Source organism: Ostrinia furnacalis, unplaced genomic scaffold, assembly GCF_004193835.3.
Source record: "Ostrinia furnacalis isolate ACB-3 unplaced genomic scaffold, ASM419383v2 OfSCF3101, whole genome shotgun sequence".
Classification (NCBI taxonomy): Eukaryota; Metazoa; Arthropoda; class Insecta; order Lepidoptera; family Crambidae; genus Ostrinia; species Ostrinia furnacalis.
Genome location: NW_021133340.1, coordinates 111,694 through 136,271, shown reverse-complemented (window position 1 = coordinate 136,271; position 24,578 = coordinate 111,694). Strand labels below are relative to the sequence as shown.

At 34.0% G+C, this 24,578-nt stretch overlaps 1 protein-coding gene across 1 annotated transcript; it reads right to left on the bottom strand.

The window, feature by feature from the left end:
- Window positions 1-340: 340 nt before the first annotated feature.
- On the bottom strand, window positions 341-13,183 carry LOC114357259 (homeobox protein E60-like). The gene is made up of 4 exons (XM_028310782.1): window positions 13,033-13,183; window positions 6,228-6,263; window positions 1,828-1,931; window positions 341-1,414 (listed from the first exon to the last, which is right to left on the bottom strand). The coding sequence occupies exons 1-4, from the start codon at window positions 13,181-13,183 to the stop codon at window positions 1,154-1,156; spliced, it is 552 nt and encodes a 183-aa protein (XP_028166583.1). The 3' UTR covers window positions 341-1,153.
- Between the last annotated feature and the right edge of the window lie 11,395 nt (window positions 13,184-24,578).

Here is a 24,578-nt window from a genome sequence, read left to right as displayed (position 1 = left end):
ATTGACATAGATAATATACTTCCACTCGTAAAGTAAATTGCATTTGTTGCTCTTGAATTGGATATTTTCGACTTTTCTAGGAAATTTTTCGATGTCAGCCAGAAATAGGTAATTTTATTCTAGGAATAAGAGAGAGGCAGGAGTAATTCAGTGTTTAAGTATTTTCCAGGCTGAATCATTTACTAAGTATCATTTACCAAGTAGTTAGTGTCTTTAATTCGAGTATAGTTGTTGCAATTCACAAAGGCGAGAGAGCTTTACATGTATGGTAGCTCGCTACTGTTCGTTTTCCAAAAGTTTTCATAGACATTACACTATCGTTATATTATTATGCATGTACACGTACACACACAAGTAAAGCTCGGTCGCCTTCGTGAGTTGCAAGAACTTTAAGTATTTACTTATTGATTATCTTCAAAATGTTAAGTCTACTCAATTTTTTTCAATCGTCAATTCGCCATTACGTTTGTGGTGCTAATTTCAAAATACTCGAATTACCGACCTTAGTTTGGTGTACTAGAAATCAAAAAATATCTTATGTCAAAATGAGAATGCGATTTGCGAATAGTTACTGTAAATGCTTGTAGTTTAATTATTGCAATAGATTTTGAGAGGGTTTTGGTATAACGAACACACGAGTTCCATCTTTTGTAATTAAAGTTCACTTTAAGTCTTGATAAAATCTAACTAAAGTATAGCACTGGCACTGTGGTAAAAAAAACTTGGATGACGATGTTATAGGAATTCAAATAAGGTATGCTTTTACAATTTTGACATAAAAATATACCACCTTTTGGACGCTGTTCTACGTAGTTTCTAATGCCACTCTGTAGCGAAAATATTTTTCGAAACGGCGTCGTTCGCACCTTCATCATTCGAGTCCATAAGATTTCGAAATGAGGTAGTGGAAAAAAATTCGCTACAGCGTTCATCTTTACAGCGGCATTAGAAACTGCTTATGGGGTCCCCTTTATAGAGTAAAACCTAGCACAATCTCCTAGCTCTTTCTATTAGCAGCCAGCTATCTTGGGTAAGTTTAAGTACACACTCCTAGCGGTTTCTATCAGAGACCTGTCTTGGTAAGTAAATACAAGTATATTGTTATTCAGAAGGACGTAAGCATTTGCTATACCAAACCCTTAAAGATTCCAGATTAACGTCGATTCTGTTGCTCCCGCTCCCTCGCCTTCATCTCCAGTTCCTCTTCCTCCTTCGTCAGCGGCACTGTGCTATGATTATACAACCCTTGAGCCATCAGCTGCAAAGCCAAAGGGTTCCTCTGGCCTGAGGCCTTCTTGATCTTGGCGCGTTTGTTCTGGAACCAGATCTTGATTTGGGCTTCCGCTAGACCCAGTTCTGCGGCAAGGGCCTGCCGTCTGCGCTCGGTAAGGTAGCGATTCTCAGCGAACTCGTGCTAGGAGAAGAAAATAGTAACTTTATTGACCTTATTGACAAGATGGGGCAGCATTGTTCTGGAGTAGAGGCCACGTACTGGAAAGCTTAGCGTAGGCGTCCACCCACTTCTAAATTGGTTAAAAATGTCTGTGTAAACCATGTACACATAAAGAAGCAGGTCACAATTCGTTTCAATATCATTATCATCTCAGCGAAAGAACGTCCACTGCTGGACAAAGGCTCTCCAAGGATTTCCACAAAATCCAAAGTAGCCAAAAATTCTCAACATGTTTTTTTTACAATTGAAATAAGATGGTGTTGTCAACTTTTTGGCCACTTTGGGTGTTAGGAACTATTTGAAGTTGACTGTACCTACCTACTTTTGGCAGCTCCCCTGCTACTAAAAGCTACCATCAAGAATCGAACCCTTACCTTTAACCTAGCGAGCTGTGGTCCTGAAAAGGCGGTGCGGGGTCTCTTCTCATCCGTCGGGGTTCCGTCCCCGGGGGGTTTCTTAGGTCGCCTCGTCCGAGGACCTGTAATAGACAGAATTGTTGCACGAATTGTCTAAAAAATAGATCTACAGACCAATTCCACTAAACTAAGGTCTTTTGACATGTGTGATGTTGATAACTTAGCGAGGTTCATTTCATTGTGGTCTGTTATAAATTTGGCTGCTAATTGAATTTTTATAGTATAATTTAATCCTTCAAGCCCCGTGAATCGAGACTGAATATTACGCGGTCTTTTTTATGCGATCACTTGGGGTTTGATGATGGGTTAAATCAATATTTCCTATTTGGATACAAAATTTATGTATTGTAAAATCATGACACTGTGGAATTGGTCTGTAGATTTAAATTGTATTCAAGGAATAATTTAGTACTTAATTGTGATCATAAGAAATGTTAATTTAAGTAAATATGATTAACGTCTTTGATTAAAAATACTGGTTGGGTCGTAAGTCTACTAGCGATTATAAAAATATGATTGTATTTTTTAACACACATATTATGTTACAAACAAAGAGAGACAAGACACAAACAAAAACAAAACAAAAAAAAACACACACAAAGCATTAACACACACAAAAAAAAAACAAAGTTAGAGTAGAACACATTAAAGTTTCATTAGTTTAAAAAAAAGCTCCAAAAAATGTACTAAGTTTAACAAAAAATACAAAAACATACCAAAAAGCAGTTGTGTCGATTTTACACACAGAAATAAAAATAAAAATATCTATAGGCCCCACAAACATGATACGTTTTGACCCCAAAATTTACTCACCGTTTGTACAGTCAGCGTCAAATAGTTCGTGACACCCAAAGTGGCCAAAAAGGTGACAATACAACCTTATTCCAATGAGGGCTATCGTTTTTATACTTAACAGTTGGCACCCCTGGCGATTGACAGGACCTTACTCTACAGTGGCGCCATCTTGATGAGTGCAAATGCGATAGTCCTCGTACAACTTTAGCGCTCACCAGTCGGCGCCACTGTCTTCGCTACTAGCAAGTGACAGGACCTTACTCTACAGTGGCGCCAACTGGTGAGCGCTAAAACGATAGCCCTTATTAACAAAGACGTGTTGCGAACTTTTTGGCTAATTCGGGTATCACGAACTATTTGAGGCTGACTGTACCTCCCAAAAAACTGTTAACCCGTCAGCGCTCAGTCCCACGTCGGCATTCCCAAGCCAAGCGGACGATGCAATATCTTAACCAATTCACTGCCGCGTGAGCCGCGAAACGTCACAATTTAAAATTGGTCAAAATATTTCACCGACTGCCTGACGGGCGGTTCTTCTTTATTCTTCTGTTCTTCTGGTTAACATGGTGATTGATGCTAACAGTAACTACAAGTAAAACCTGGTTGAGTTAACTGCGCAAATGGTGGCCATGACGTCACATCGACGCTCTGAGGGCCTAGTGTGAGTTTACCTCAAACGCGCTCACATGAAATGTATGACGGATTGTACAGCGCCCCTAGTGGGAAACGTTCAAAAACTAGAATTTTCTAGCGCGGCAGCTAGAATGGGGATGTTGCCTGGGTCAAAAAGCAAGAGTTTTAATTAGTCCGTCAGTTAACTTATCAAAAAATACTCTACACGTATTTTTCACTTTTTCAAACTAATGAAAATTTAAAGAGATAAAGCGCCCCAAAGTTCATAAGAAGAGGCCCGTGACGTCAACGCTTGCTTAAAAATGCCGCACGTTGTGACGTCGTGCGCAACTTCAACGCACCATAACTATGTAATTATTTGTTAGATTGACAAATAAAAATATATGTGTCCAATATTTTTTGATATTAAACATTACGGACTAAAAAACTTTTTTTAGGCAAGTAGCCTATTTTCTAGCAGCTTTTCTTTAACGCGGGGAGTTGTGCGGGTGAGTGCGAAAGAGAATCACATTCCAGCGAGGTGCGCAGTAAACTCGATTGGGTTGTAAGTATATTCCACAATAGTAAAAATTGGCAATCTTGTAAAAAAAAACATTAGACCATTCTTTGACTAATGTGAAATTGGACTATTGTAGTAATTTATTCGCCATCAAATTTAGTAGACATCTTACAACAAGTCTGCTAAGTTTTATTGGCGTGGGTATATTTTTTCGAGAAAACAGTAAAAACAAGGAAAACAAACACTCACAATCTCACATGCATGTTATTTACTCTAATACTTTCAAATAACAGGGTTTACAATAAATATAGGTATTAATCAAATAAACAACAAAGTGCAAAAATAAAAAACGGTGCAAACAATAATACAAAATAATGATAAAAACTTAATTTTAATGTGCGCTGTATTTTTGGCAGCAAATAGGTTAAGTTTTCTGTGCATTTGGCTTGGTTTCTTTAACCCTTAATTAGTCGCATGGGGTCAAAGCATTTTCGGATTCAAAAATGAAGCACTTGGCGCGGCCCGATTTTCTCCGCGCCCCCAGTAGCTTCATAAAACACGTCTTAGTTTGTATTTTGATAGCGACTAATTCACGGGAGTGGAAGGATGCGTCGCTGCGCTCTTGAGTGGTGACCCCATGCGAGTAATTACGTAACTTTTTTGGAAGAGGTAAGTTTTTTGTTTTATGTATTTATTTTGTGTATTATGAATAATATTTGTGTTATTGTATATTCAGTTAATAAATGTTTGTTATAAATGTGTTTTTACAGCTCTAAACAATAAAAATATTGATAAATTCAGTTTTACTACTACTTTGTCTTTTTTTTTTCAGAGTTAGTAGAGATAGGAAAAAATAGCAAATTGTGCAATGGTTGGAAGATGTTTCTGATGAAGAAGAAGTTGGAGGGTCGAGTTCTGAGCCAGAGTTAGATGAAATAACAAAAAGTGATCATGATAGCGCTAATGAGATCGAGCAATCCTCCGCACAATCAAGTGAATCGAAAATGCAAGAAATGTACAAGATTTGTGTGCAATGATCACTCTGAAATATACTGTCAACAGTGTAACAAGAATGATTCCGAGAGTTCCTAAAAAATACTAATATTACCTATGATCTCAGTATACCTAAGTACAAATTGTTAATTATTGACAATTATTTTAATTTAGCTTGTTTTTGTATAATTAGTGAGAAATTCATGTTATTACCTATAACCATTAAATAATAAATAAAGCATTTTTATAATAATATAGTTCATTTACTTATAAAATTTCAGTATGTATTAAAAACTACTCATACAATTTGGGGTCATCTGTGACCCCATGCGAGCAGTTATGTAAGATTCTTTATGCGCGTAATTAAGGGTTAATTTTCAAGTAATTCTGATTGAGACCGGGGCTTAGTGCGAGTTTACATCAAACGTCTCGCTAGCGACTGCGTAAAAAATGACATTAAATGTATGACGGATTGTACAGCGCCTAGAGTAGGTACAACTAAAATCTTCATAGATTTTTAACGCACTCCCTAGTAGTCCCTAGCGACGATGCAAACTCACACTTAGCACGTAAAAGTTGCTGTGGTAGGATCAAAAAGAACTAATAACGATTAGTCACGTAATCCCCGTGTTATCTAAACTTTAAAATTCGCTTCCTAAACAGCGCACACTAAAATCAACACCATTAAAACACTCAATCCAAAATACAATCATATTTTTTCTTAATCAGCCTAAAGACCCATTGTTCTACCGATAACGAAGCGTTTTAAAAAGGTACATTTATAACAAACTGGTCCCAACTCAAAATCGACCATTTTTTACACGTGATAAATGATCGGTCATTGACCCTGTATTTTTTACCCGATTCCGAAGAAAGTGGTTCGGGGACAGTTTTTTGTGGCAACACTGAATAGGTTCAATTAGCCAGCCTAATTCGATGTTTTGACGGTGCTTAGGTACGGTCGCTGAGTTTTTGACACATTTTTTTATTGAATTAACAAGTTCGTCAGGATTTTTTTGTTTTTTTGAAAGCAAAGATTGGTTGGCACCTACCGCAGTGATAAATAATTAAAAAGTAATGAATTGATGATAAGTTAATCGAATTCTATCGGTAGTAATAAAAAAGTTTAGTTATTTATTTATAACGATAGATCGTTAGATATGAACTAGGAAAATCTAGTTCTAGATCTTTCTAATCTAGTCAATAATTAAATGCTTTCAACATTAAAATATATGTTTACATGAATGTACTATCCTTGTTTTATTTAAACTACTAAATATCTATTTTAAAATATTATAAATAAAGTTACTTTCAATATGACGATGATAAAAATCCTCAAAATATAATTTTGCCTCAAACTTTAATTTTAATTTTCCATGCGCAAAACTAAAATTAAATTAAAATGCAAATTAAATTAAAATAATTGGAATATCCTCACGTGAATCCCGTGAGCGGCTCCCGTACTTACTTCGTCCTAAAACAAAAGAAAACAAACAATTAGACACAAATTAAGTACACAAACAAAATACAAACTAAACATAATGGACTAATTTAGTATAGTATAGTAGTATAATTTATTTTGCAAATACTTAGTAATTTTAGCGAAGTAAATTTATTGAAAGATTTTTTAAGAAAAAATAGGCAATTTAAAAAAATATATTTTAAATGTATCAAACATACAGTTATAATAAATAGAAAATGTTTATTTACTCTATGAAATAAATCGCATTATCGCAAAAATAATGCGAAAGTAAATGTTGACCGCAAAATTAAAGTAGGTATGGAGTAAACAGTTGGGAACGCGTGGTTTCACAGGAGTCAATAACATTTTACTCAACTTAAATATTTAATAAGCCTATATTGAATAATAAGAAAATGAATAAGACACGCCGCAGTCTACAAACATTTGTCAGACGATAGTTTGGTCGGGCAGTTAAAAAATTACTATGAGTAAGTATGGAAGTGTTCAATTTTCAATTTCACCAATTTAGTATCGACCGATTCCTTATACAAATTCCGACCAAACTATCGACCGACTAAAAGTCTGTATTCATCGAGTCTTTATTACATTTAGTTAGACCATTCAAATAACATTTTCTCGCTTCCAAAAAATTGATATTTCTTGTCAATAATCTTTATAAACCAACTAACTTTAATCCTTAATTTTAATATCCCGAACAAAACCAGGCCCCATCACTAGTCTGCGCGAACGCATGACGTCACAGACCACCCACCGCCGCCTAATTAAGACATTACGGGTAATTACGGATCTTTATCTTGGCTACCACGGCTTATTTATCGGCTATACCTATAGAATACGGCTCCGATATCCGTGTGTTAAGGCGAATGCACGAGGAGAACCGGGTTCACCTTCATATTATACTAACAGCCGCCCGCGACATCGCCCGCGTGGAATTTTGTCTGTCACAGAAAAACTTTATCGCGCGCGTCCCTGTTTCAAAAACCAGGATAAAAACTATCCTATGTCCTTCCCCGGGACTCAAACTATCTCTATGCCAAATTTCATCAAAATCATTTTAGTGGTTTAGGCGTAAAAGCAAGACAGACAGACAGACAGAGATACTTTCGCATTTATAATATTAGTATAGAAGTATAGATTGGTATAGACTAACAGCCGCCCGCGACTTCGTACGCGTGGATCCCGTTTTACCCCCTCAGGCAGTGCCGGATTAGCCACGTAGCAAGAGTAGCAAATGCTACGGGCCCCGCGAATTTGGGGGCCCCGCGCTCCAACGCCTGTCTGACCGAAATAAAAAAAAGATTAATTTAGATAGGAGCGTAAAATATCTCGCATGCCTTAAACACGAAGCGCTTAGGCTATGCTTTACTTTCACTTGAAAATCTAATACTCTATTTCATCACGTTAAATCATAAAAAATAAGTAGGTAGGTATTTTACGAACTTTTTAACGTGAATGTTCTAATGTTTAATTATAATCGATAAAACTCATTTATTTCTGTGAATAGGCTTAAAAAAAGCACTTTTACACGTCCCAGTATTAACCCTACCACTGCTTCAGGACATTAAATGGGCCAGTGCTGAGAAGAAGCAGCGCAAGAAACTCAGTCACTATTGTCAGCCTCTTTTTCAAAGGTTTACAGGCTTTAAAATGTACAAAGTTAACTATAAATATTTATGCGAGCTAGGCAGTAACGCATCCCAAACATTTTTATCTTTTAAATAATCATCGACTTTATAGTAGCCCTTTTTCATTAAGGTACTTTTAATATGTGCTTTGAATTTATGAATGGTCAATGGGTAGTTCTACAACAGTTTGTGGTAATTTATTAAAGAATTTAATACATTTTCCCATAAATGAATTACCAATCTTATGCAGTCTGAATAGGCCAGTAGAATTAAACACAAAAATGAATTAAATCGGAAATAATTCCTACAAAAGATTTTATTGCTTTAATGGCTTCATTGGTTGCCCATAAAGACTCTCCTAGGTTTTCGACTTCGACGGAGTTGTGCTTAAGTGGTGGGGGCCCCAGAAAGGGGCGTTTTTTCGGTTTTCCGGTTATACTGCGTAAAGGACTTACCCTATCGAAAAGTGGTCTTCATGACGGTTGAAGGGTACTTAATCCTGCATTGAATAAGACCAAATTCATTATGTTTTGGACAAACCGTTCACGTGCTTATCTTCGATAGATAGATAGATAAATCATTTATTTGCATACACTTAACACACATGAAGAGTAAAGTTGCAGCATAACAATAATAAGAAAAGAATAGAATACAGTAGAATACTAGTTATATAAGCATGCATAAAACAAACAAAAGCAGTAACAAGTGGAAGAATACTTCCTGCATGATGTGTGTCGCAGCGATGCAAAAAGCAAAGAGCTCAATGTAAACACTGCCCTGAAAAGGGCAGAACACTGATTTTCAGCTCTTGCTAGGGAATCCGCGAAGCGCACGAAAACGAAATGAACCCTCCCACCATCCGCTATCAGTAAAAATGTTTAAAAAACGACTAGGGGAAATACCAATCAATATCATACTAATATTATAAAGGCTGCAACGTTGGGCGTTGGGACGATTAAATAAGTAGACTGACTGCGTCTTAAGAGCTCGTTTATTATGAGTGTATAACCTTATATACTACCTATGGGAGGTGAGTGTGTGCGTAGTGACGCGCATACTACACCTCCCACGTTTTTTTTTTGTTTTTTTTTTACATAAAAGAAAGCCAATGGAATAAAAAAAAAAAGGTTTTACAAAATTGGGTACCTGACACCATTCTCCAATAATTTCAAGATTGAGTAAAATAAGACAAAGAGAAGAAAAAAATATTTCAATTAGTGGTGTCAAATAACCATAACAAATGAATAGTGTTAAAAAATATTAAAAAAAGAATTAATACTTAATCTAAACGTGTTGTTGACGATTATTTAAACTGTTATGTAATATTCATTCATATTAAAAATAAAGTCACATCCAAGTATTTCGTACTAATTCGTACTAGTACCTAAGTCATATCCATTAAAATTTCCATATCCGATAGTACGTCATTAAAATTCTTATGAGGTGGCCACCCTCATGTTTTAATAGTTAGTAGATCTACTACACTTACAAGTCATTATTTATTTATTTATAGTCGACTTAATTCATTTTATCATTTCATCATGGTACTTTTATAAAATGTGCGCGCACTTTATAATCATATTTATTTATTTATAATAATCATTTAAATTAAGGGATAATTTTAAGACTTATAATGTCTCCAACTATTCTCACAGAGATATCTAGTATGCACCATGATCGAACGAAGGATAATTCCCCTTAATATTATTTATTTTAGTACCATGTTTACATAATATTCATATAATATTTCAATATTCATTCAATATCTAACAAAATACTTTACAATCTCACAAACCTACGCAATCAATGCACAAGAATATCTTAAAACTTTTGGGTGATCAGTCCAAAATAATTATACAGGGTGTTAGGTAAATGGGTATATGAGCCGACACTAACCCATGTTAACATGGTCATATAAATGGTATGGTGAAGTCAGAAAATTGATATCTTCATTTTAATTATTTTAATTTTCATACAAATCGGATTTTAGATTTTTTTTTGTATGAAAATTTAAAAAATTAAAATGATGAAATCAAATTTCTGACTTCACCATACCATTTATATGACCATGTTAACATGGGCTAGTGTCGGCTCATATACCCATTTACCTAACACCCTGTATAGGACGGCCTACCTACAGGCGGCATTAAATAACAATATAATTATGTTATTTGTTTACTAAAAAATGCCATCTTAATTTACATAAAGTCGTTCTAACTTCTGTATTTTTCGGTGGTGTGTGTGCCATAAATAAGTTAGTGTAGGTATCTACCCAATAAGTGGTACTTATAAAACGATTGATTGAAGATTTTCCTTAAACGATGATGAAAAACAACACAAAAAATCATGTTGGAATTGTTTGGTCATCTAATTTGAAATCTTGGTTTTACAAAATTATGGGTATACAGCCGTCTTTATCTCGTAACTATGGCTATTCTAGCTCTATTTTAGTCTTTACTATGCTATAGTACTTAAATATTAGAATTATCTACAACGTGTAATTGAATATACGCAAAATAAAAAAGATAATAATTAACTGAGTAGGTATTAAAGTTTACAGAAATAGTGTTCTTATGATGCAGAGTCCAAAACACTCCAGTACTACGTTTCCTAAAATGAGTTACGATTATGAGTATACTAGATGATTAAGACATCAAATTCATCAGGAAATTCTTGATTTTTGGCACTGTTTTATTTCTATTTCACTTACGCATTTATTTCATTCGATAATTTTATTGAAGATTTAGAAGAGTTATTTAGTCCATTTTTATAAGTTCACTTTTCACTATATTTTCAAATTGATTTTATTTTACTTTTATAATTTTCCAAACCATCTGCTCAGCGCTGCGTGAGCAGCACTGGCAGGGTCGCCATGCAACGTTGGGCGTTGGAACGATTAAATAAGTAGACTGACTGCGTATTAAGAGCCCGTTTATTATGAGTGTATAACCTTATATACTTATAAATCTGCTTAAAAATTCGTGTTTTTTTTGTTATTTTATAAATTTCTCCAAAAAATGCCCCTATAACCGGTGGTTTTTATTACTTTGTATTATTTTCTATCGTATTATCTTTGTAAAACCAAAAATCGCATGTCTCTATCCCTATCACAACATTTGCAATGATCGTTTGAACTAAGCCTCTCCGGGCGCGCCATTCAACGCTTCGTTAACAACAAAACTGAAAATGGCTCTAGATTTGTAATTTTGATAAAGACAAGTTAGATTTCAAATAAAAACAAAAGATTTCTAAGTAAAATAAGCATTTTAGTTAAAATTAAAATTGTCTCTACCTGTAGCGGAGAATAATGTTGTGGCAGGCCTTTGTTCAAACGATCATAGCAAATGTTGTGATAGGGATAGAGACATGCGATTTTTTGTTTTAAAAAGATAATACGATAGAAAATAATACAAAGTAATAAAAACCACCGGTTATAGGGGCAATTTTTGGAGAAATTTATAAAATAACCAAAAAAACACGAATTTTAAAGCAGATTTTTTTCAAAAAGTATCATTTTTTATTATTTATTGGCATTTTTTTTGTATTTTATGTATTTTTTTAGTATCGCCTGTTATTTAGCATTATTACTGTTTTTATTTTATCAAGATATACCGCTTAGTTTAAAAGTTATTACGTTTTCTTTACAATAAGTAATTTGAAGAAAAAAAATTCTATAAAAAATTAAAAAAAATCTCAAAAAATTTTTGACCTCTTTTTTGTCGATAAAAATAGGTCTAGTTTCATCTATTTTCATATGTACACTTTAACGTGACTCACACTGTATTTTTTTTTTTATACAATGTATAAATTATATTCTGTCATAGAATCAAAATTATTCTTATTATTATTATCGTCTTATCCGTGCAATCATATTTTCCATTTCATAGTTATTACATAATTTCTAGTTACATAATAAGTCATTTACTATACTGAATATACTGTAATAAAATCATATTAAAAACAAAACAAATAGATTTTAAGTAAAATTATTTACGTTCATAGTCGTAAAAGTTAAAATGTATGTAAATCATTGTGCAATATCTATTGTGTGTTGACCCAAATAAATCAGCAATCTATAAGTCAGCCAAGTGATATTTTACCTACACTGCAAAATATTTTTCAACATAGAAATCATCAAATTATAAGTATTGCGTTTTCAATGGTTTACTTTACATTATTTCGTCATAACATAACTATTTTAATTAATTTCATTACTGTATCATGAAAAAAAATGTCAAAATATTGTTTTACTTTAAAGTTAAATCCAACCAATAATCCTAATTAATGTTTTGTTAAAGATACACATTTAGAAATGCGATCTTGGTGGTCTTAAAAAGTCTACAAATATGACACAAATTTAAAATATTTACTTGCATATCAAATACAATTATTGTTTAAAATGTAAAGATCTTAATTACAGCGAAGTATTGTGTCGATACGCTAGAAATTACCTACATGTCATCATAACGTGTATGATGCTAAATCACGTTTTGCTGATTTGCAATAAGTCGTACCTATGCGTTGAGTGCAATGACATGACTGTGTAACAAAATCATTGACCTACTTTTAGAAATTCAAATATTTTAAAATACAAATTTTAGTAATAATATTAATGTAAATAAATCCTAGTCAAATAAAATGTAACAAAATGAGGCTGTAAAACACTGGTGTGATTGTGTAAAAACTAAAAATACTCAAATTGGTTAATTTCTGTAAGAAAAAAAAAATTACAATATTACTCTTTACTTCTGCAAATAAAATATTATGCGAATTATTCAGTACATATTACATTATTATGTTGTCAATAATAAGTCGTCAACAAACGTTATTATTAATAACGTTGTTATTATTTTTAACTTATACATAAAAAGATATTTATACATGTTACATCTTCAATAAAAATATCGAATTCCCTTATTCCATTGCAAATTTGTAAATTAAGTTTTAATTAGTACATTTAATATTTCCATAAAAAAATACTCACAAAAATAATTTTCTTTAAAAAACGTTACGAAATTATTTAAAAAAAACATATCTCAAATTAAACCAATAAATTAACACTTCAAAAATTAAATTATTCTCCAATTTAAATGATAATAATAAATGACAAACATATTTTACCGTAGAATGATGACCTAATTTTTTAAGAGGACAAGAGGACTTTTCTTCATGGGGCAAAAGGGGACTTCTGCACGGGGACTTATCATGATGTAGGGAGGGTTCTCCCGGCTGCACCACTTCCGACTCGAACACTCCCGGCACCCTGCTAACTGCTGTTAACCTCATCTGGCTCCATCATCGCCCGGCTCCCAGCACATGTTGTTACCTCATCTGACTCCATCATCGCCCGGCGCCCAGCTCGTTCAGTTCTTCATTACCTCGGTCCGTTGTCTTCTAACGTCTTCATCAGGATCAGGAAATTCTTGATTTTTGGCACTGTTTTATTTCTATTTCACTTACGCATTTATTTATTCGATAATTTTATTGAAGATTTAGAAGAGTTATTTAGTCCATTTTTATAAGTTCACTTTTCACTATATTTTCAAATTGATTTTATTTTACTTTTATAATTTTCCAAACCATCTGCTCAGCGCTGCGTGAGCAGCACTGGCAGGGTCGCCATGCAACGTTGGGCGTTGGAACGATTAAATAAGTAGACTGACTGCGTATTAAGAGCCCGTTTATTATGAGTGTATAACCTTATATACTTATAAATCTGCTTAAAAATTCGTGTTTTTTTTGTTATTTTATAAATTTCTCCAAAAAATGCCCCTATAACCGGTGGTTTTTATTACTTTGTATTATTTTCTATCGTATTATCTTTGTAAAACCAAAAATCGCATGTCTCTATCCCTATCACAACATTTGCAATGATCGTTTGAACTAAGCCTCTCCGGGCGCGCCATTCAACGCTTCGTTAACAACAAAACTGAAAATGGCTCTAGATTTGTAATTTTGATAAAGACAAGTTAGATTTCAAATAAAAACAAAAGATTTCGAAGTAAAATAAGCATTTTAGTTAAAATTAAAATTGTCTCTACCTGTAGCGGAGAATAATGTTGTGGCAGGCCTTTGTTCAAACGATCATAGCAAATGTTGTGATAGGGATAGAGACATGCGATTTTTTGTTTTAAAAAGATAATACGATAGAAAATAATACAAAGTAATAAAAACCACCGGTTATAGGGGCAATTTTTGGAGAAATTTATAAAATAACCAAAAAAACACGAATTTTAAAGCAGATTTTTTTCAAAAAGTATCATTTTTTATTATTTATTGGCATTTTTTTTGTATTTTATGTATTTTTTTAGTATNAAAAAAAAACTTATCAGGTCCTTACGACCCGATGTCGCACTAAAAGTAAACAAATATCGTTTAGTGCTTTTATCGTGTCTAATCGACCCGTTGACATATGACTTTATGGTCACTGATCACGGTCGAGATCGGTATACTAAGAGAAAATCAACCTTGCGATTTGAAAAAAATAAAGAGGTAAAAATTATGATGGGTTCAGGGATGTCAAAAGTAAGAAATTATTTGACATAGCGCCTCTAGTCCCAAACTAAGCAAAGCTTGTAATTTATTCAAACATGGCAATGTACCATTCTGCTTGCTTATTGGCCGCTAAGCCCTTGGCCAACTCAGTAACCAATGACGGACGATTGTCACTCAACCACAAAGTACCGCGTAAATTAAAAGATATTTTTAATTAAAAATATTAACCAATAATATTTTTTGTTAGATCAAATATATTTTAAAGTTGAGTTATAACATAGATCGAAATGTATTTATTAGGTGATCAATATTAAAAGGCAAACTTGATATAAAAATCATCAAATTAACAAAATTAAAGATCAATAACTAAAAAAGAGGATCAAATATTATTTTTGTTTACCAAATATTAAAAGAGTATGTTAAACATAAATATTATGTTACCTTTAATAAAGATCATTCATAATTTATCCATAGATCAATTAATATAGACCCAATAATTAATATAAAGATAAAATATAATAAAAAACATCATTTATTTTTAAAAGTGCACATACAAAAAAGATCAATTAGTTTTTAGAGGATCAAATAATATTGTCCCTTTCTAAATTTGCCCACATTAAATCAAGAAAAGTTCATTTGTAGATAACAGTTTTGTTTCATTTAATACCCTTAACTTGAGAACCTAAAGCAAACCAAGGGCCCCTTGATAGAAATTTGCTACAGGCCCCGCGCTGGCTTAATCCGGCACTGCCCTCAGGGGTAGAATTTTGCAAAATCCCGTCTTAGTGAGCAGCACCTACGTTCTAAAAGGAACCCCCATGCAAAATTTGAGACTCCTAGCACTTGCAGTTTCTGAGATTTCGTGAAAAATCAGTCAGTGACCTGAGTTCTGAGTTTTATAATATAGATCAGTCAAAAGTTGAACTAGTTGAAAGTACTAAATATTATTGTTGCAAAACAAATATTATTACGTTTATTTGTTTAACTAATTAAATTAGTTATTAATCGTTAATGCTCTTGCTTTACATGTCTCATTATTTTTTTTCCTGTCAGCGCTTCGAGACACATTTGACAAGTGCTGAGAAGAATACCGGACACCACTGTCTGCCACTTTATGGTGTAAGCGGAATAACTATAGGTATTTGTGTGAAGAACACAGAACTATACCTATCGCCCGTATTCACAAACATTACTATGAGGTCTTACAGTGCGCGTAGACGCACAGGGTGACACACGAACCAATCACAGGGCTCTATTCAATGCTGGTTCGATTTGCTGCATAACTTAAGCTAGCATCTTTTGTGAATACGGGCGTACCTAAGTGTTTTAGCGATCATCATCGATACAGTTTTGTTGCAAAATAACAGTTGTCACAGTGTTGACCAAAATCACCAGGTCATTTAAGTATCTACTGAGGGAGCATAACCAGAGGCAAATGGAGGATTTGGCCTACACTCCCCACGCTGGCCAGAAAAAAAGCTTAAAAATTGTGTTACATACACATTCTTAATTAGCTTGACTAAATGACGTTATCTGTCATTTAGGTTTCAGTGCCACCTTCAAATATTTAAAAGAAAAGCCAATACGAAGTTTTTGTGCCAATGCCACTACACTCCTAGGTGGTACACATTGTAATTTGGATTAATGCCAAAATTTTTTCATCGAAATATGTATTTAAAAACCTGGGTTATTTTTACATGACTTGAAAATTCAAAAGTAGGTATTGTAAAGAGAAATCAATGGCTTAAAAAGTAAAATAAAGTTGGTTGTATGAATAAATTGAAATGTTGATGGACTTCAAAATATGCATGTGTGTAGAAAGAGTTTAGCCAAATATCCAAAACTCTGAGGCTGAGTTGCATTGTAACACCTTACTTTAACCGTAACTATAAACGGTCTTTTTTGTGTGGACTTTGACAGATTTTTGACGTTTGTTAAAGTAACACTGAGAATTATTAAAGTCTATCACAGAAAAACTTAATCGCGCGCGTCTTTGTTTCAAAAACCAAGATAAAAACTATCCTATGTCCTTTCCCGGGACTCTAGTTTAAGCTATTTTTGCCTAGGCTTTAAAAACACTGTTACACTGTATTAACCCTACCACTGCTTCGGGACAATAAATGGGCCAGTGCTGAGAAGAAGCAGCGCAAGAAACTCACGCCCGTATTCACAAACATTACTATGAGGTCTCACAGTGCGCGTGGACGCACAAGGTGACACACGAACAGATCACAGAGCTCTATTCAAATCTGTGCATTCGATTTGCTGCTTCACTTGAGCGAGCATCGTTTGTGAATACGGACGTAACTCATTTTGGCCTAAAACTCAGTCAGACAGAGCTAAATATTTAAAATAACAATTTGTGGCTTCCCCTTAAATACACATATCCGACCGATTGATCATTATTTCTTTATTAACTCTTTATGCTCTGTGACCAATCCAAAATTGTGTTGTCTATGGCCTAGACTTGGGCAGAGTTTAACGCGACATCGCCATGACGAATCAGTTTTGGATGATCTGGGCAACGAATTGTAATGATCAATCGATGATCATTTTTTTCTTCTTTTAAGTTGGGCTTCGTTCGGTTTGCACAGGCAAAGGCATGCCAAGTAAATACTTAAAAGCGAAATACCACTCACTGATTAATCACGATATATCAGAAACTATAACACCTACAAACTGGAAATTAGGCAGGTAGGTTCCTTAAAGGGTGTAGATAGACATCCGCTAAGAACGGATTTTACGAAACTCCACCCCTAAAGAGGTAAAACAGGGTGCATGCATAGGTACGTACGGAGTCGCGGGCAGCCGCTAGTTACTTAATATTTCTTTAGAAGTTTATTCTAATAATGATATTTTAACTATAGCCTGACCAGAAACATAAAAACCCTGGCATAGAGGCGCGTCAATTGCATTTGATAGTGCAACACTGAGTACAGTCGTACCTGTGTTAAATTAATAGGCTAACTTTATGTATCAGGATTCAAGATTACGGGCTAATTTGATATTTTCATAAATTAACGAAAAAATATTATTATAGGTAACCTGGTTTAAATAAATTAAATGAAACCATCAATCGAGCTAGTAGGATTTATTTTATTATTCATCAATAATCAAATTCATAACTTGAATATTCAACAGCAATGTCTGCTCATGAACGCTTCAAACTCGGTACCTACTTCTTTCCCAATTCCATAAAATTCAACACTTAGAAAGTGACAAAAATCTTTAAAATAGGTAGTTGAAACAAACCACAGCTAATTTTCATAGTGGACTGTACTATACGATAAACATGTCAGTCAATTTGACAACCTTTGTCGGAAACATTATTCAATGAAAATATTGTCCGAACCCTTAGTATTTCTCTTCGACAAATACTTTAACACATTGTGAACCACTTTTCTTTCACGACTATAAAAAGATTTTAGCAATTTAATTCACAAAATCAATTGCGCATATTTAAAATAAAGTTTGTTTACACTTTGACAGCAATAGACTGACATGCAAGGTGACATGTCAATGAAGTTTTCAGTTACTGTTGCCATTAAAAGAAATTAGTACCATTAGTTTTCCGCAACATGGCGAGGGTTTTTATGTTCCTGGTCGGGCTATAATAATGATAGATATCTCGCTTCCTTGTCGTTTTATAAAAGATTTGACATTTTACCGAGCTATGTCTTCAGCAAAATGTGTAAAATTTTCTTCGATATGTAACTAACACCCGTATCCACAAACGATGCTTGCGTAAGTAAAGCAGCATATCGAACGCACAGCGTTGAATAGAGCTCTGTGATTGGTTCGTGTGTCACCCTGTGCGTCCACGCGCACTGTGAGACCTCATAGTAATGTTTGTTAATACGGCCGTAAGAAAATCTTAAAAACTCGTTTAAAAATACCACCAACGTAGCTATAATGAAGACATTTCGTCTAATTAATGATTATTATTATTACTTTATCTTGAAACAAAGTAAAACCTATCTAATTCGCTTAAATTAAGACTCTATTTCAACTGAAACGTACAATGTGACAGTTAAGCTACCATAGAAAAAATATTCGGCATAATTTAAAAAGTATACGACCTCAATCGATTTGGAACTTCACAAATTTGAATTAGGAACGCATTTTACTGACGTCTTATATTGACAATTGATTCTGTGCATTATTGCTTAAGCTGTAGAGTTCAAATTGGAATGGTAAAATTTTAAGTTCAGACAGCTGATGTTAAAAATGGAATAGAAAATAAATCTGAATCTTATTTTAAGTTGCTCAAGGTGCAATTTCGGTTGTGAATGCAATTTTATTAATTGTCAGGTATAAATTGTGAGAGATAATTAAAATTTGTTTATTTAAAGTTATCCTTCTTTTGTTTATAATGGCGAATTTAGATTGGGCACAGAAGCTCGACTTATGAGTTAAATAAAATTAAACTTTTGCTAAGTAAAATAAAGGCCAAATAAATAAATAAATACTATGATGATCTCTAAGTAAACTATAAAGTCCAATTATTTTTGGTTTCTGAATAAATGTACAGAATATAAAGTGTCATTATTATTTTCTAAATAATAGAATGTGTCATTATTTTTTAAGAGATTTAATTGAATTGATAAATATAATTATTTTCAAGTGAATCTTTAATTCTACTATTTTCATGGTGATGATTTATTTATTATATTATGTAAATTGTTATTATATTCTTTTAAATGTACACTTCTATTTCCAAATGGTATCAAAATATGCATAAAATTCTCAATCTTCAAAATAAAAATGATTTTGTTGATATTTTGTAGTAATCTTTTCTACGAATTGAGTGCTACGATCAGTTTAACCGTTTTATATTTAACAATAAATAGTAATAATTATTATAATTATAATTCGTGAAACTAAATACAGCTTGCATAACATTATAAATATAAAAACTAATTAATTTCAACACTAATCCATGTTTTCGGTAAACGTATCCAACATTTTTGCGTAATGTATTTTATTGCATTTAATCATTATTAAAATTAACGTTAATTATGATAATTAGAAACTGAAAAGTGTTTTTGTTTCATTAATATTTTTCTATCATACCACGTCGTTGTTAATTTGTATTTAATGATATTAATGCGAAATTAACTCTGTAGGCTTGTTACGTTTTCAGGATTAAATTGCTGAACTAATTTTGATGGATTCGTTCGTTTTGACCTGAGAGAAGTTATTATAGTTAGACTACCTTTGGTTTTTAAAGTCTTAATTTCCATTTGTTATATTCGTTCGTTCATTTCAGCCGAAAGACGTCCACTGCTGGACATAGGCCTCCCCTAAGGGTTTCCACGAAGACCGATCCTGCTTCGCTCGCATCCAGGCATTGTTATATGAGTATTTCTAAAAAAAAATGTACATTTTGAAAAAAAAAAAGTGTGCTTTGAAACAGTTCAAAAGTTTTATATTTATAAATCATCACACAAAAAAAACACACACACAATTTTGAAGGATGAATATTAATCTTTAAGATAACGAAGAATTATAGCTATAATCCTACTTATTACCAAATATTTAGATATTTTAAAAATAGTCCTTTTTTACCTTTCATACAAAAACCTGTTTGCCACCCTAGCTTTTTCATGTATTTTTGTTTCATAAAATGCGATACGTAACTAAATTATTGTAAATTTCTTTGTATTATCGTTCTACAGTAATCGCAGTTTCTGTATCAAATTGATTTTCTATGGGGTGTCATAATGAATTGGCAATTTAAAGCAAAAAAACAAAATGAGTCGCTCTCATTTACTATTTCGTTATTTACTCTTTAGTTACGATTTATTTCTACTTTCCCATGGTTTCTGAACAATTCCGTATTTATTTTACACGGACAACAATAGCTGCACTCTGAATGGCTGTTGGCCTGACGTCTCCGCCATAACATCTATCGCGAAAATTAGTGAAAACGTGTGTGTTTTGTGGGATTACTTTTTCGTAACAGGCAGTAAAATCAGCGATTTTATATAGAACGGTAAGTCTTCATTTAACCATTTTTTGTAATACGTGTGGTACGAACATTTAGTAAGCTTTTATATTTGCTGTAACAAATTTTATCAAAAAAATACTTGTTTCTGATCTCATTTTGTCTAATATTTCGTTACGTTTTTTACGAATTTCGTTACGTTACGAAAAAGTACAACATAATGCTGAGTGTATACTGTTATTACCTGACTAAGCATAGTAATATTCACTACTTAATTTATTTCAAAAAATATAGAGCGTTAATAACAAAAGGATTGGATACTATCTGCTTTACAGAAGTGCCACCAGCAAAAAATTATCAAATCATTTAGATTACGTTTTTATGTGATTACTTCTTTTGTTTTTTTAGGAATGCCGCCAAAAACCAATGCCGAAAGGCAAAAAGCTTACAGAGAACGACTCAAAATGGATAAACATGATGGAACAAAAATAATTTTATTAAAATAGTATGAATGATTACTCCCTTATTTAATTTCTAACCCCTTAATATTACCCCGTATTTGGGTGCATACTTACAAATATTTCGAATTGAATAAATGAAGAGCATTCACAATATTTCGCCAATGTATAACAAGCCTTATGGCCTTACTATTTCGTTACTACCGTTTCGTTACGTACATTTTTTTTGAGAAATACTCATATTAAAATACATATTTTATTAAAAATTACTATGTCAAACTAAAATCGTGTTACCAAAACTAGTAATAAACAACGACATTAACACAAGTATGTGTATTTGGCCAAATATCAATGAAAAATAATGGTGGATTATTAACTATTTAAATGTTCGTGAACGAGCACGAGTGTAAGCAAATGAAAAAAAAAAAACAGTGCAACAACATTTTAAATTCTCTCATTAAGAAGTAGTTTAGTGCCATATCTATGTCACTTCAATAAAATCACCTACATTGAGAAGTCTAAATAAAAAAACTTGAAAATATCATAGAAACATGTTATAGTATAACTTTATTATACACAGAATTAATACAACATAAAAGTCGCTTTTATTTCTTTACATAACAAGTTTAACGAGTACAGTCAGCGTCAAATACTTAGTTCGTGACACCCAAAGTAGCCAAAAAGTACGCAACACGTCTTTGTTACAAAGGGCTATCGTTTTAGCGCTCACCAGTTAGCGCCACTGTAGAGTAAGATCCTGTCACTTGCTAGTAGCGAAGACAGTGGCACCAACTGGTGAGCGCTAAAGTGGTAGGAGGACTATCGCATTTGCACTCATCAAGATGGCGCCACTGTAGAGTAAGGTCCTGTATCTTGCTAGTCGCGAAGACAGTGGCACCAACTGGTGAGCGCTAAAGTGGTAGGAGGACTATCGCATTTGCACTCATCAAGATGGCGCCACTGTAGAGTAAGGTCCTGTCACTTGCTAGTCGCGAAGACAGTGGCACCAACTGGTGAGCGCTAAAGTGGTAGGAGGACTATCGCATTTGCACTCATCAAGATGGCGCCACTGTAGAGTAAGGTCCTGTCAATCGCCAGGGGTGCCAACTGTTAAGTATAAAAACGATAGCCCTCATTGGAATAAGGTTGTGTTGTCAACTTTTTGGCCACTTTGGGTGTTACGAACTATTTGACGCTGACTGTAGGTACTGTAAATGCTTAATCAGTAGAGTTTTTAATATTTCCGTGGCATCAATAGGTCTGTCTTTTATCTGGCTCGTAAATAACAGAACCACATTAATTCAGTAGTAAATCACTGGTAATCCGACGAGTTTAGTGATGGGCCGTGTGAGATATCGATAGAGTCGACAGATCGCACCACCTACCGCAAAGAGGCAATGGGTTTTAGCTCTTAAGTGTAGTTCATCGCCATATAACAAACAAAAAGAAGAAGAAGAATTAACGAACTCGTTAAAAAAAGTTTGATTAACTTACAAGTCGCGGTAAGCGTCCCAAATGCGTGAATATGATAAAATCTAATTCCACCAGTCCCTTTTCACCTCTAAATTGTAAACATTTCACCAGCTCGCACTATTAATGTTTCACTAACTCTCATAATACTTTAATTTCGAACTCCTCCTATGTTCTTCTGATAAATTTCGTTGCGGGTCCAATGACAGTTTAATTTTCCCCCGGTACAAACTTGACCTTCATTGGTTGGGTTTTTGTGGCGGTCAAGCTGTAGATCCTGGCTACACAGGAGTTGCAGCGGCGGGAACGAGAGGTGGGAATAGTCCCGTAACTCTCATGATGCGAACAGCTAAGGACTGGAATATTATCTGCTTGCTCTTTTCTTTCCTGGTAGTGGAGATAAAGGGGTTTTGGAGTGGGAAACTGTTTGTTGGCTGACATGCGATCTAATTAAGTGATTGCGATGAAGTGACTCTACCTAATACTTAAGTAATTTTTATCGACAAAATTGTAAAACGCCAATCGATAAGTACACAGCACTATTAAAGCTTAGTAACACGTGAGAAACTAACTTATTTGATTAAGGCCAGTCCCACCGGTCGCGAATGTAATACGATGACATCTGAGATAATTGATAAATAACAAAAAAATGTTTAAAACAAACTTAGGCCCGGTTTCTTTGAGCGTACTCATCTTCCACTCAACGGGACTATTCCCACCTGTCTTTACCACCGCTGCAACTCCTGTGTAGCCAGGATCTACAACTTGACCGCCAATAACCCAACCAGTGAAGGCCAAGTTTGTCTCGGGGAAAGTTAAACTGTCATTGGACCCGCAACGAAATTAATTAGAAGAACATAGTACAATATGACAAAAAGTCTAGTGTGCAGGGACAATACTTTAGCCCAGTGCTAAGTAAATTATATAATTTTGAAAGAATTTCTCAATACAAGATTGTCTTGTGACAGTTAAGTAAGTTTGAAATAACTGTTAAGGTTAATTGTTTTTGGAAGCAAAATAAACCATCAAAATTGAATTTTTTGTAGTATGCCTTTACGCATTATGCAATGTGTATCATTATTTCTTCATTAACACCAAAATTATCATAATATAACACAATCATTATCCATATCCGACAATTAAAAATGCCTAGAACATAATTATTGTCGAAATTAACATAAATATTCGGCTATAAACCGAATGCATACGTAATTGGACGAAAAAAACTGTCAAAAAGCAAAATGGCGGATCGGCTGGACAGATAATAAAGCTATAAATGTCAAAACCGATAGTTTATGCTTTGTCAATGATCAATAAAATTAGCATATTGTGAAGTTTGAGGCCTTCGCCCACTTAAAAGTTGTTTTTGAGTGTGTTAGAAAAATATATAGCTATCGTAAATAAGGTTTTAGCCGACTCTTTCCAGAAAAGTAGAATATGACCACCATTCTTCCCGTGGATGTCGTAAGAGGCGACTAAGGGACAAATACGCGAACGTCAGGCCTCCCCAACCCGTCCGGCCAGCGTGGGGAGTGTAGGACAAATCCTCTTGCCTCTGGTAAATTAGAGAGTCATGCTCCTGCAGTAGAGACTGAATGACCTGATGATGATGATCTTTAAAAGCAAATTAATGCAGCTTTTATCACCAAAAAATCTGCCGAAAAGTCAGTTATTTCCTCAAAATTCTTTGCTAATGAAACGGCAGCTGCATCGATTCCAAAACTGTTAATTACTCGTTAATTGGGGGTAATTGGGCGCTATAAAACAAGGAATGCGTGAAGGTAGGCAGTATGACGGTAATGCTGACTGCTGTGTCATGACGGTGACTCGTGGGAATGGCGTGTGACGTAAGTGACGTAACTGACAGCTTGAAACAGTCTCGATTTTATTCTAAATCTTTGGAAGTCCGATAACCGTTCTCTGCTCAGAATTTGGCCACTGCCAAAGGCTCTTTTGCCCGTTTTTACCATCAATCCCAAAGGACATCATCCATTTTGGTCCAAAATCAAAAGTGCCGGCCAAAAAATAAAAGTGCTGTATTCTGATAGAATACGTCCGCCTTAGCATTTATTACTATGGCATCAAAGCTGTAGCACCACTGTGCATCGTAGTATTTGAGTTCTAAAAATATATGAAACGACTGACTTTTGATCTCATATACTACGACGCACAGTGGTGCTACAGCTTTGGTGTCATAGTAACAAATGCTAAGGCGGACGTATTCTGTCAGAATACAGCACTTTTTTTATATTGGCCGACATTTTTGATTTTGAACAAAAAATGTATGAATAGTCGATGACTTTTACGCCCG